Source organism: Trachemys scripta, chromosome 13, assembly GCF_013100865.1.
Source record: "Trachemys scripta elegans isolate TJP31775 chromosome 13, CAS_Tse_1.0, whole genome shotgun sequence".
In the NCBI taxonomy this organism is placed as follows: domain Eukaryota; kingdom Metazoa; phylum Chordata; order Testudines; family Emydidae; genus Trachemys; species Trachemys scripta.
Window position 1 is genome coordinate 22,042,960 of NC_048310.1, and position 14,752 is coordinate 22,057,711.

General features: G+C 42.5%; 1 protein-coding gene across 1 annotated transcript in view; it reads left to right on the forward strand.

Moving 5' to 3' along the window:
* The window catches only part of LOC117886513 (neural-cadherin-like), a 146,435-nt gene that overhangs the window by 118,147 nt on the left and 13,536 nt on the right, over nucleotides 1–14,752 (forward strand). The window contains exons 26-32 of the mRNA XM_034788385.1: nucleotides 1,748–2,025; nucleotides 2,731–2,945; nucleotides 4,137–4,264; nucleotides 10,285–10,412; nucleotides 11,374–11,497; nucleotides 12,779–12,959; nucleotides 14,313–14,479. Of these exons, the coding sequence (XP_034644276.1) occupies nucleotides 1,748–2,025; nucleotides 2,731–2,945; nucleotides 4,137–4,264; nucleotides 10,285–10,412; nucleotides 11,374–11,497; nucleotides 12,779–12,959; nucleotides 14,313–14,479 (1,221 nt within the window). The remainder of the gene's footprint in view (nucleotides 1–1,747; nucleotides 2,026–2,730; nucleotides 2,946–4,136; nucleotides 4,265–10,284; nucleotides 10,413–11,373; nucleotides 11,498–12,778; nucleotides 12,960–14,312; nucleotides 14,480–14,752) is intronic.

Sequence of the window (14,752 nt, forward strand, 5' to 3'; positions counted from 1 at the left end):
CTGGCTTCCCCGGCTTTCCTCCTCTCTCTCTCCCCTCCTCCCCCTGTCGGCCCTCTTTAGCTGGTCCACCCTTACTGGGGGGCGTGAAAAAAAATTTTCACCGGGGCCCAAACTCGCTCTCAGCGGCCCTGATTGTGAGGGTAGAACAAAGCCCTTAGGGTCAAGGTTCTGACACTATGGTCCAAACCCTGAAGCTTTTCATGCACCCGTGGAAAGGTCAAAACTTCTCATTCAGTAACCAAACACTGCCTCTGGTCAGCCCAATAAGTTAAATTTTCAGACACCTTTGTGCCATGCTGCCCCTCATGCCTGGGACAAACTCCCTGTAAACATCCACAAAACTAACTTTTTATCATCCTTCAAAACCATCCTTGAAACTCTGCTTTGCCAACCATATTGTGTGTTTCTTTGTGCTCACCCATCTAGCTATATCCATCTGTTGTCTTTTATCTTACATTGTAAGCTCTTTGGGATAGGGATGGGTTTTTTTGTTCTGTGTCTGTACAGTGCCTAGCACAATGGGGTCCTGGGCCATCACTGGGGCTCTTTGGTGTTACAATAATGCAAATAAATAATAATAATGATGATTGATTGATTGGGAGACACGTGATCCAGTGCATAGCGAGCTGGATGAGAGGCAGTAGAGCTGGTTTATTCCCAGCTCTGCCATTACCAGCTGTGAGACCTCAGGCAAGTCTCCTTACTTCTCTGTACCTGTTTGCCACCAACCCTTTGCCTGTCTTGTCAATTTAGAGAGTAAGTCTTTAGGTCACATCCTGTGTTGTGTAGTGTCGATACAATAGGGCCCCAATCTCAGTTTTGGCGTCTGTGATGCCTCTGTAGGATACTGTACTAGGATGCCATTTGATACTCAAATAGAGGTTTTGACCTTTCCAGAGCTGCATGAAAAGCTTCAGAGCTTTGTTCTACCCTCATAATGATGCAAATCAGGAATAACTCCATGAAGTCATGTAATCCAAATAATAAACACATCAATGACAAATGAAATCCTGTGCAGAGAGATCCCACAATACCCTGCACACTGTGAAGATCATGGCATCTTCTTGCAGATACGGGGGGAGGTAAATGAAGATGTGGTGGAGGTGTGTCAGTGAGTCTGAACGCAATTAGGATACACATGCCCAAAAACATGCCAATGTAGCAAGCCATGTCTGCTGCTCTGCTGGGTACCCAGCAATCCTGATGCAGTTCAAATGTGCCTGGGTCAGGCTGTGCTTCTGTATTGGGGGAGTGAAGTTATGATTTACAGTATGTGGGCATAACAGGGTGAGTAGAAAACTTAACTTGGAATTTTCTTGCTCATTGTGACCAGATTATGCCTGGCCCCTTATGAGTGTGCAAGGGTGGAGAGAAAGGTGTCTTACACTGCCCTAAGATTTTCAGCACAATCCCAGCCCCTGCACTCTGGCCTCTGCCAGTCTAGCACTCTCTGGTGCCTTAGAAATATTATTAACAGTCCAGAACAGCTCTAATAAGTTGGCTGTCAGTGATAGCAATTATTGAGTTCCAGGAAATATTGCTACAGTAAACTTTCACACACACTGAATACATATAATTTCCTTTAAATCACTTTGCTCACAAAGTCTAGGCTATTAATGACCAATTTTCGTGTAATTAAAGTATTCCATAAAGTTTATGATTGCATGGATTTTCAGAACTGAAGGAACAAATGAAAACATTCCATTAGGGACAGACTGGTGATTTGTTAAACTGTGTTTCCTCTTAGATCCAAACAGCTTTAAAAGTGAACATTTCACAGATTGATGTAGACGAATGTGGGAGAATAGATTGTCGTGGTGGCAGCGGTTGTACAAACTACTTCACAGTGAGTGACATTCCAACAGTGATGGATGCCGGGAACGTGTCATTTGTCTCTGTAACAATCCCGATTAGCGCAGCCTGCACCTGTTCAGCTAGAGATCGAGTTCATCAATCTTGTGCCTCCTACCCCCGAAGCCCATGTCTCAATGGTGGGATATGTATTGACACTCTTAATGGTTACAGGTGAGGAAACTTGTACTTCAACTTTTCTTACTGTCTCTTTTATTTCTCTTTTTAGAAAAGTGATGGATGCACCTTGAGATCTGTATTAAACTGTACATTTCAAATTGAGGGGAATCCAGAAAAGTGATACATGTGCAGAAGACTGTAAACTTTGTAATAAAAACAGTTCTTTATTAAGGGCCTGATCTTGGTCCTGCAGTCTTGAAGTCATTGAAAGTATAGTCTGAATAAAGACTGTTGAAATAAGGCCCTAAATGGAAACCAATGAAAAAACACAAACACGTTAGTGGTGTTAACTCCTCTCTCTATGCTGTTCTTCACAATTTGCTATAATTTTGTGAATGTTTATTATGACGATTTCAGATTCCACAGCTCCATCACTTTTTAGTGCTCCTTTCATGGTTTCAAGATTTAATTCCCAATTAATCTTTTAGAATTTTCATAGGAATCTCATGGGATTTCTTCCGTGGATATGGTCACTATGAAAACAGTAGGAAATGTTTACGTTGAAAAGCTTTTCAAAAAGGGTCAAGATGACTGAAGATATTGGTTACTGGACACAGACCTTTTAACTTTTAGATCACTGATTCATTTCCAGTCCAGTTTGGTAGATTAACTAAAAGTAAATGTTTTGACTATAGTATTTTTATTTTATCTATTCATTTGTTTATTTTGCTTTAGCCTTCCTCTGATTTGCTCTTTCAGATGTCATTGTTCTACTTCATTTCATGGACCTGACTGCCAGCAGACTAAGCACAGTTTCCATGGAAATGGATATGCATGGTTTCGACCCATCAGGCCTTGTTTTGAGAGCTTAATATCCCTAGAGTTTATTACTGAGGTTCCAGATGGGCTTTTACTATACAGTGGTCCTTTATCAGATCCAGAGCCTGGGAGTACAGAGAACTTCATGGCAATAGGTATTTGTCCTTTGTATGTTGCACATAACTAAATGGTTTGTAGGGGCTTGAAGGAAGGATTCTCTAGGAATTGATGTTGCATGGATAATATAGCAATTATAGTGTGAATTCTTACTTCCGTCTGATGGATTCATATAAAGTTTGTCTCTTGAGTGCAAGACTCTAGAAAAATTAGGAAAAAAGTCTCTTGAAATACACTTTAGCAGTACATTTTTCTTTGACACTGTGGGTATTTGTTTTAGTTTACACTAATGGTTCTGAGCCCATCCTAGAGCTAAAGAAATCAAAGTGAAACAGAACAGACAGATTGACAAAGAAAAAAAAAATCCCACAAGGAAACATCTAGTGCTTTAAAGGAGTTCAGGTACTTTTGAGACAGGTATTACATGATTAATGCTGTCTGAGTCACATGTCATTTTATGTGGTTTGTGAAGACAGAAATCTTCTTAAAATTCTTTCAGTCTCCAGGCATTTTTGAAACACGTTTTCTTTAACAGACTATGACTTGATGGATGAATCCAGTCCCACAGCACCATCAAAGCCTTATATGCAGTGGTTTAAAGTTGTCTATACATCTGATATTTTTTTTAATTGTTGCTCAGTTATTTTCAGTGAGTTAGTGAAAGAAGATGTGTGCAGAATTGTGTATATTTTAGATTGTCCTAAATATTGGGATATTAATCTATGACCTGATTTTAACTTTGCTTCTGTGAGGTTGAATTTGTACTAACTTATGAATTTGGACAGGGGTTGGGATATAGCAAACCCTATATGCATGCATGTAATTAGTATTAATTTTTACTTTAGAACATAATATGGTATTAGTCCCTTAGTAAGGAATACATTTCAATATTTGGTTTAGAGCCTGATCATGAAAAAGGGTGTAGTGCAGCGTATTTTCTCTGCATAGTTCAGGCAGCAGATTCACATACAATTAATTAACAAAAAATTAGCATACTCATTAATACAATTATAAATAACAAGGCCAACAGGCAAAGCTTCTCCTGCATAATAGTGGCTACAGAATTTAACCACATAATTCCTTCACTGAGCCCATTAACTTGTGGTTGACAATAATCGTTAAACTAATCAAGTCAATACATATATCAAAGTAGCAAAAGTGGGAAAATATATTTGCAGCTAGATTTTTAAAAATGTAACTTTTTAAAATTTTTCTTGTTGGCCTTTTAGAACTTTCTAGTGGCATTCCTGTGTTGAAAATTAACCATGGTGCAGGCACTGAGACGCTGCATTTCCCAAGTCACTTGAACTTGACTGACAAAAGATGGCATCGGCTTGAAGTCAGAACTAATGGTCAGGTCAGATACTTGTTTTCCACTTTATAGTTTTGTTACTTCCAGTTAGTTCTTGCAAACATACAGGATTAGGAAGGTATAAAAAGAGAGACTGGAAAATTGTGTGTTTCATTCCATATGTATCTGTAGACCTGATGCACAATGTGAATACCAGGAGGATAGCACTATGAATTTCATAATCTATCCTTCTGCAGCTCTGCATCTCCCACAATTCTGTTAAATATGGGCCAGCGGTTCTCAAACTGTGGGTCGGGACCCCAAAGTGGGTCAAGACCCCATTTTAATGGGGCCACCAGGGCCAGCATTAGACTTGCTGGGACCAGGGGCAGAAGCTAAAGCCCGAGCTCCACCCCGACCTGGGGTGGTGGGGCTCAGGCTGCGATCCCCTATCCCCCCATTGGGGGCAGCGGGACTCGAGCTGCAGCCCCCTCTCCCCCTACTCGGGGTGGCAGGCTTGGCTCTGTGCCCCCTCTCCTCACCCCCATCCCGGGGTCATGTAGTAACTCTGTTGTCAGAAGGGCTCATGGTGCAATGAAGTTTGAAAATCCGTGGTATGGGCTATTTCCCTCCTGTCTGCAATTTCCAGAAGCAGTTCAAAACTGTGGCATAGCCCGTGCTAGCCATGCTCATGCTTCCTTCTCCAGCTTTATGGTTCTGCCAGATCTTCTGCCTCTGCAACAGCGTCAAGTAACAGTTCACTTGTATTTTATCTGTTTGGGGGCTTTTTGGGGGAGAGTAGCAAGCAGCCTTTCTCTCTCTCCTGGATTGGGTATTGACCAGTGGGTTGGTTTCAGGTACCTGGTACCTCCCTGACTGTTTCCTTTGCCTCCCCCCACTCCCCAAGGCATAGCATAGCTATTGTGCAAACACTGAGCTAAATCAAAGTGGTATCCTATTTGTGAATCAGCTTTTACAGGCCTTTTGGAGGGCAAATTGTGCCCTGCTTGTTCTCAGCCAGCTGACACTTGCACTGCTAGGGCACAGGGTTCTGAGTTGGACAGGCATGTCTCAAGAAGCCAAGACTCCAGTACAGAAATGCCCAGTCTGGAGATGAGGAGCAGAGCAAGGAAAGACTCAAAAAAAAAAAAAAAGGATTTTATCCAACAAGCCCAAGGGATAAGGCCTGGAACAGAACAGGAATGGAGAGGGGAAAAAAAGCCCTTAAGGGGCTCAAGGTCCTGTCCCCAAGTCCTAAAATGGGTCGCAAGTTCCCTGGAGAGAGAAGTGGGGCTCATACTCAGGTTTCTTTCTTCTAGAGTTTCTTGAATCAGGGAACTCTGACTATTGAACCACATCCTCTGGGCAGGAGGAGTGGGGCCCCAAGAGGAAGGACACTGAGGGAGACATATCCAGAGAGCTCAAGGCACTGCATAAAGCAAGCTTCTAATGCCCTGGCCACAGCTGGATGGCAACACCTGCAAATAGGCCCAAAAGGCTACAAAATCCAAAAAGAGCAAAAAGAAAAAGGTATTTAAAAAACCTAAGAGATATTCATCCTCTGACTCTAACACGAACTCCTTTTCTACTGAGAAAGGGAAGATTTCAGATTCAGGCTCGGAGCGGGACATGGAAAAATGCAGCAAAGGTTTTTCCCCTCTGAAATGTTCGGAGGATCTACAAACTCAGAAACAGACAAAAATGCTCCTTTTGTCCATCTTCCTCATGAAGGTACCAGAGGAAAGACATCAGCTATATCGGGGGAAAATCCTGGAAACAGGGATTGGGTGGAAAATCCATAGGAGGATTCACCACCTCTGAGAGCCCTATGACAACAAAGGTGCCTCCACTGAGACCTGAATCTAGGAAGCAGAATTTCCCACTTCTTAGAAGAACAGTCTCAATCAACCACAGACAAATGGGTAAGAGAGATGTTGAGTTGCCAACACTCCCTTGAACTAAGGATCCTACCCCAACCCTCCTTCATCCAATTCTCCACCACAGGTAACCCCATCAGACACAAGCTGGTGTTAAATGAAATCTCATGTCTCCTGGACATAGCAGCACTAGAAAGAGTTCCCTCAGAAGACAGATTCTTAAGACTATGCTCCATTTTCTTCATTGTCCAGCGGTATACAGGGGGGTCACAGCTGTCCTGGATTTCATGCAGCTCACCACTAGATGAAGAAAATGAGATTTCAGATAGAGACCCTAGCTTTAACAGTAGTATCCCTGCCCCAAAGGGATTTTCTCGCTTCTAAGAACCTAGCAGATGCATATCTCCACATTCCCATACAGCCATGCTACCACAAACTGCTGAGATTGCATACAGCGTGGTCCACTAGCAGTATCAAAATGCTTTCATCAGCCCCCAGGGTCGTCTTCAAGATGCTGGTGGTCATAATAGCCAGAGTAAGGTCTGAGAGTATTTACCTGTATCCCTTCCTAGGTGACATTTTGATCAGATCTCTGACCCAAGCAGTGATGCACAGTGCCACAATCCAGATGCTGGATCTGCTTCAAGCACACAGATTTGTGATAAACACCAAGAAGAGCTTCTTCACTCTCGCCACATAGATAGGTTCACCTGGGAGTGGATATAGACACTATAGCAAAAGTCTACCCATCATTGGTTAGATTCCACAAGATCCAGAACCTGATAACCATGTTGGTAAAGTGGGCAAGGCTGACTGTAGCTCAATGTCTAGTTAATTGGCCTCCTGGTTTCATTGAATAGGAATCATCCTGTGGGCAAAGTTCTATATCAGGTGCCTCCAGGCCTCTCCCCTGAAAGTATGGAATAATTCACCAGAACATATGCAAGATCAGGTACTGGTTCTGAACTTGGTGCTCATCTCTCTTTACAATGGTGGACAATCCCACAGAACATCCCCAAGTGTCTTCCTAGATGCATGCCAGACCCACAGGCACTCACAACCGATGCCAGCCTGATAGGATCTGGGGCATTGGACAATGCAAGGTGCCTGGAACCCCTGGGAAAGGAACCATAACATCAACCTATTGGAGCTCAGAGCTGTCACGACGAGCCCAATGGAAGTTCCAGAACTACCTAGACAGCAAACTTGTTCTGGTCCAATTGGGCAACATGGCCACTATGGTGTATTTCAGCAACCAAGGGGAATGAGGAGTTTAACCCTACACGCAAAAGCAATGCAGACAGGACCCTCTTTTCCGTAAGAGCAATACACATAAAAGGAAAGCTGAACCAAAAGGCTGGTTCTGCAGATGCACAGTCAGCAACTCAGAATGATGTCTGAATCAGGGAGTCTTCATTCTGATTTCTCAGTACTTTACCAGGGAAGCAGACCCCAAATCCCTGGGGATGAATGCTGTTTTTGCACAGATGGTCACTAGGCCTGCTATACACATTTCCACCCTTTCCACTTCTAGAAAAAGTGATCCCGAAAATAAGGCAAGGAGAAACAAAAGTGAAAGTGTTAGCTCTGCACTGGCAAAAGAAACTATGGTTCTCCAATCTGATAGAACTGAAATTAGAACCACCATTGCAGCTACCAGTGAGACTAGACATCCTTTACCAAGACCCATCCTCCATCCAGGCCCAGTCTGTCTACAACTGACCATCTGGCTATTGAGAGAGAAGCATTAGCTTCATTAGGACTGTTTTCCAAAGTGATTGGAACTCTGTTCTCCTACAGGTGAGCTTCAACTAGCTGCCTGTAGATGCAAGCCATGTATTCCATGCCCTGCATGCCCAACCGGCTCTGCATTGTCCAACTGGCAGCCATTGGGCTGGATCTGGACTGCGGGATGATTCCATCTGGCCCACGTGGAGGATGCTCCGCACAGTATGACCTGACATGCACCACACGAGTGAGGTCATGCTGCATGGAGGATGCCATTTTGGACTGCGTAAGGCATGCAAGTGAGTTGTTGCATGCAACTGTCATGACTTGCCACTGTTCAGCACTAAAGGCCTACTGGCCACTCCATGTGGACAAGGTTTAGCGCATTGTGTCAAAAACAGCAAAAATCTCAAGGATTCTGATGTTGCAGTTATCCCATACGTATCAGAATTATGAGAGACACTGAGCTGCAGAATGTTAAATTTCTTACTTGATAATTACCTTTCTGCTAGCAGTGTCTCACACACTTCTAAGTTCCCTGATTGGCTTCCTAGCCGAGGGGCAATATTTCATTTTGAGAGCTATGCTCGTAGGCTATAGCCTACTGTACATAGTTTACTTTTTCACATTGAACACATTGTTACTAATCACAGCTTCAGAATGAATCATCTGGCAGCAAGCTGGAGAAGGGAGAGTGGCTATCATGGGCTGTGCAACAGCTTTGAACTGCCTCTGGAAACTGCAGACAGGAGGGAATAGCCCATATGTATCAGAGTTGTGGGAGATTCTGCTAGCAGAAAGGAAATTATCTGGTACGACATTTACTGATCTTCTACATTTGCACAGTTTAGGGTCAGATTTTTGAAAAAAGTAGGCACACTAATGCATGCAATTTGTACATGCAATTTTGACCTTAATTTTCACAAATAATTAACATCTTTGTATTCTCAACTCAGTTAATTGTGTGCGCAAATGCAATTATCCATTTTGTGAGTGTGACTATTGTAATCAAATGCACAAGTTAAATGCACAGTTGCATGCCCATTTCTTCCTGTTTTTAAATATTGCCTTTGGTTGCAATATAGAAAATGGCAAAACCCTTTCATGATCTGAACACACAGACAAATGAACACAAGACATAGAGGATGGATTTTAAACAACAGGGTACAACTTTATGTATTTAACACTGGGGAGGGGCATACCTGCTCTCTCATGCCATTATCTGAGTTCAGGACTCCCACCATACAACCAGTAATTTGTGGTAGACCCACTTTCCCCTAGGACTCAATTCACTTCCAAATCCTCTTCATCTCCCCCTACATGTGGGGGATAGAGATTACCAGGACCTCAGTCAGTGAAGACTTCAGATGTCCCCTTTTTTCCATAGACAAAAGGACCACCAGTGCAATGCTGGGTCCCATTTACTTCCTGAAGCCTGGTCCTTTTTAGCCTTATCTATGCTGGCCACTGAGGACACCACCAATTAGTATAACATTTAAGGTCACATTCTGACCCACACTGCTTGGTAGCGATTTCTAGGGTTGCCAGCTTTGGTTAGATGAATTCCTGGAGATTTCATCACATGACATAAATTTTAATTAAAGATTAATCTTTAATTCCTGGAGACTTCAGGACAATCCTGGAGGGCTGGGAACCCTGGCGATTTCCTGCCTGGATCCAGTTCTTAAGGTCATGGAGCCAAATGTTTGCCCCCACATCAAGAGAGGAACTCTGTCACCCCTAAAAAGCTTGGATGTCTCTGTATGTATATATGCCTGTATATTGGATGTCTCTGTGTGTGATCTCTGAGCCACCCACTCCGGAAATTAAACTAGCCAGTTCCCAGTTAACATTTTTCAGGCCCTGTTTGATGTGGGCTGACTTGACAGCTTCCTGCCAAACTCGCCTTGCAAGCATCCTTGACCAAACCAGTCTTCTGTGTGGCCTCCACACTCTAATCAATTCCACATCCCTCTGGATGCTAATTCTTAAATTCAATTTGATGAAAGCCCCAAGATCATTTACACCAAAGTGAAAAATCAGGACATTTGGTGGCTGCAGTCTGGCCATCGTCAAGTGAGAAGGAGCGTGAGCTGATCGGCCATATCATCACAGGCATACAGCTTCAGCCTTGAATCTCAGTTGTAATCCACCTACTGACCCAGTCGCCATCTCACTGGCCCAATGAGCAATAGAGAGCCTGCAGATCCAGACATTGACCCTCCTCACGATGTCTCCTGCAATCACAAATGACAAGGTTAGCGTGGGCCCCTGGCATGGCCCAGCAACCTACTTGTAGGGTGTATATAGGTTCTGTAACACTCCGAATTCCAGCGCCCAGTTGCCCAGACCTGCCATTTGCATAGTGCAAGGAAGAGGGAAATGGCTAAAACTTGAGTACAATGTTTGAAGCAGTTCAATGAAGCACAGTGTAATTCTTCATTTTATGGTATGACAATAGCCTTCTATGTTTTGGTGCAGGATGTTCGATTCACTTTGGATCGTTGCAGTGCAGCTATTGTTTCAGAGATAGAGGGACTAGGTAAATGGTTGTCAACTGAAGACCGCACAAACTGTGAGGTCACGGGGACTATTCCACAAAGAGGAAGGTAACAGTGCACTTCTGGAGATTAACTGAAAAATAATTTAATATCTTTGAACATCTAATTTATCAAGATGAAATCAGGGTGGTTAATGCTTCAGAAGACATCTGTGCATTTCTACAGTGTCTTCTATCCAAGGCTCTCAAAGTGCTATACCAACATTAATGAACTAACCTACCTCAGAGGTTGTGATATGCTCAAGGTCATAGATCAAGTCTGTAGTAGATTTAGGAACAGAATCTATATCTCCTGATCCATAGTACTATGTCTTTACCACAGGATTATTCTCCCTCACTCAACAGACACTCCTTAATTATTAAGCAATTATTGGACCTACTACTGCAAACCTTACTAATGAATTTGTTCCACTGACTTTAAACAGAGCAGGGTTGGACCCCAACTAGATCAGATTTTATTTGCTCAATACTGTAAATCTTGTAAACTCTCAATTAAAACTAGTAACAAACATAAATGTGTAAGGGCAAATTTAGCTGTCAATTACACAAGTGTAAATCTGGAGTAATTCCAGCCCTACACTTCTGTGATTTTATGACTTCAGTAGGGTTACCTTAATGGTGCCAATCTATATAACTCAGAATAATTTGTAATCCTGAAGTCTGATTCCTAGATTGCAACACCCACATTCCTTGCTTATTCACATGTATATTTAGAGTGGGATTTTTCAGAAGTGCTCAGCATCTTAAAACTCCCACCACTTCAGTGCTAAACTTGAAAATTCCATATGTAATCCTTAGGGCCAAATTCTCTGCTGGGTGACTCCATTGTTTTCAGTGGATTTACACTAGCAGAGAATTTGGTTCTTAGTTTTTCTTATCTTTGTAGAAAGTTGCCATTCCTCAGTTTATTCCTTGGAAATGCAGGAGTGGTGCTATTTATCTTCTCTATACTGCAGTGTATGTATTTTAAGGTAAAACAGGCCAATTCATATTGATTTCACTGTTCAAAGGTATTTGGATGTGATCCAAGTTCTTCAGCTGGGTGGTGTAAAAGAATCAATTCCGTATTCATACCCTCAGTTACAACACAAGCATTTTACTGGCTGCCTGCACAATTTCATCTTGGATACTCAGGTAAGACAGGATATGCCATGATTTTTGCATTTGTAAAGATGTATCACTTTTGGGTCTAGAGTTTTAGGAATTTTGTCTGAGAAATTGGATTTGTATTCTGAAGATGTAGGCACTCTTCTGGTTCTCATTAGTAATGGACTGGTCCCATAAGGGATTAGCAGCTCCCTGCAGGATTGGCCCTATAATGCATCTCTTATTTTCAATGAGTTGCCTACATGCTTATTTTTTACCCTTTTTTGAGCAAACGTATGTTCAGCAGCAGAAATGTCCATGTATAAGATATGTCGTTTACATTGAATAGCAAATAGAGAACTTAATGGTAAAGTCCTAGGCTGATGAGTCATTTCGAATAATGCTAAATCATGGGAAAGTAGTTGTCATTAGGACGCTTAAGTAGGCTGTAACCTCCAAAAATTGCCATAAAGGTGATCATTTTGCTTAGCAATGCTATGAAGATGTAGAAGATAGATAAATTTGTTACCATATATAAAGCAATAGAACATACCATTTATGGGTTTAATGACAGTTGGCATTTCTGATTCACACTGAGGGCAGCCAGCTTGATGAAATGTGTTGTCATTTGTGTTTCTCTGGCAATGTGGGAGTCCACTGGGAAACAGCAAAAGCCACCTTCCAGTCTGTTATAATGTTGGTTGAACAGTTAGAAGAAACTTTAGAGGCACACATCACGGCTTCAGATACACATGTGCAGCTCCCATTAAAGTAAACCACCACTTGTGTTTTTTTTAATAAATGTCAGATTCAACTCCGCTTATATCCGGCACAATGGTATTGGCTTTTTTTTGTTTGTTTTTTGCATGGCTAGTATAATTAACATAATAAACTATCTCTTACCTGGAAGCAGATGTTTCTGTGAGACAGAAACTGTGCTGTTGTTTATCTCCTTCTGTCCCACCTTCTATTGTTTATCCATCTGTCCTGCCAGGTAACATTCCCTAACTCCCCCTCAAGGAACTTCTGAATGTTAATGAAATATATATAGACCCATGCCAGCTTTGTTTTAAATACCGTCAGTGTGTGTTGCTTGAGCATATCCATATGCAAAATATGACTCTTGATGTTTAATATTTAAAAGTCAAACATTTATTTAAACATGTTGAAAACTAGTGCTTTTAAAACAAAACATGGCTTCAGCTCTACAAAAGAGAGAAATTAGATAGTTATACAGACAGTGTGGTATACTGTAGGTATTGATCTCCTGGATAAAGTTTAACTGCTTGTTAAAACAAAATCACAATGTTCTGTGATTTTCTCTTTAAGGTTTATGACCTTGAATCTCCTGCAGAGTCCCTGAATAGCTCCCCTGGCTGTGCATTGACAGATGGGAGCTGTGAGACCACGGGCTTCTCTTCCTGTGGTATTCATGGAAGATGTCTTGGAGAGTGGACCTCATTCAGCTGTCACTGTTTGCCTGGTTACTATGGCTACAGATGTGATAAAGGTGAAGTCTTTTTTTTCTCTATGATGTTATTGATGGCGGTGATGGTGCAATTTACGGAACAGTTCGCTTAAGATGTTCACAATTAATGACACTTCTGATAAGGCTTTGAACATATTGCCCAGGGTCATGTTCTGATTTTTTGGTTGGGCATTTTTTGTTAATCCCATCCTTCATTTTAATTGCTTTTTGAAATATGTCTTCCTCATCACCAGATTGTCTTTTATACTGATGGTATCTGTGCACTTGTAACCCACACGCCTTCTGGGTGTGGTGTTCTGTCCCATTTAGTGGCACCGAGACCATTTAGAGAGAGGTGGGTCTGCTCTACAGCCTTAGCTAAGAGCCAGTTGCCTTTTAGCTCATGCAGAAGAAGCTCATGCAGGAAGCTCCAGAGGCCCCCGGTTCAATCCCACCTTCCAATGACTGGGGTCTGTCGATGTTTCACACTCACTGAGTAATTGGAATGGGACAGAATCATAATTGCTCAGCTGGGTGTCATAAGCATTGTACTGCTAACATCGAAACGATATTATTTTCTAGGGCCAAGAGGTCTGTGGTTTTGGTGCAGGAGGATCTGAGTTCCATCCCTGCTGCCTTCGGGTTGCCAATATGTGCAGCAAAGTGACAACTTTGGCCACTGATTTGTTACACTAATTTAAATGTGCTCACAGTCTCTTCCCATTGTCTTTGTCAGAGACTGAGGGCAGACGGGAAAGATTGTGTTTGGTCTGCATCCTGAAGCAGGAGTTCAAAAAGGCATTCAGTCGATTGCTGGAGAAAAATAAGAGTTAATTGAGCAAAAGTAAAAGGCATTTCCATTGTGTTGCTAAATGAGGCCTTTTCTACCTTGTGTTAATTTTAAAGGAGCTGCTGTAAACATGCTTTAAAAATAATTCAAATATTCATTTCTAGTTACGGAGCTACCTGGTCCTTGGTCAACAGGCTGGGAAAAGAGGAAGAGTGCCGGGGAGGCACTGGGCTCAGTCACTTGGGCAGGGATCCCTGTGCAGAAAATATGCTCAGTCCCTGGGGGAAGGAGCAGTGTGAGGGCGGACCTCCTGTTACTTCCTGTTAACACCCTCTGAGCATTTTAAACAGCAGCATTAACAGGATCCAGATGGAGATGCGCCTAGCCCTGCTCAGTGGCGGAACCTCCGATGTCTTTGAAGGCAGGGGAACAGCTACTGGGGGAGCAGTGGCAAAGGCTTGAAGGACTTTCCCAAAAATGCATGTTATGTCAGCACTAGAGATCATTTCACTGGCTGTTTACACTAATTTGGAGAAATTCTTTGTTTTACTTACATCGCTCTTTCCCTGCTTGGGGTAATTTTTAAAAGTTTTTGAATTTCTTAGTTGCCAAAGAATATTCCTTTGGGCCAGGGAGCCACATTCGGTATCTGCTTCCTGTTGATGCACCAGCCCGCAAGACGCTGTTAGAGGTGACGGTCAGGACACGACAGCCCAATAGTGTCATCATGAGCATGTCTTCCCGAGCCATGGATGAACACATCACCCTGCAGGTTAGTGAATAGTCTTGGACAATCACAGCACAGAGTGAATTCAGTTCCAGCTCATGTGTAGCCCAGTGAAACATGGATAAGAGAGTACTTTTGTGCTGTACACTATCCTAGCAAGTAAAACCAAACTAGCCCCTGAAAATCTGTACTGTACAATTCTGTTCATTCATGTTAGGAAAGTGGGCCTGGTTCTCCACTAGTTAAACTGACCATACACCCGTGTCATCCCATTGGCTGCAGTGGAGTTACATCAGTGTAAAACGGGATCAGAACAGT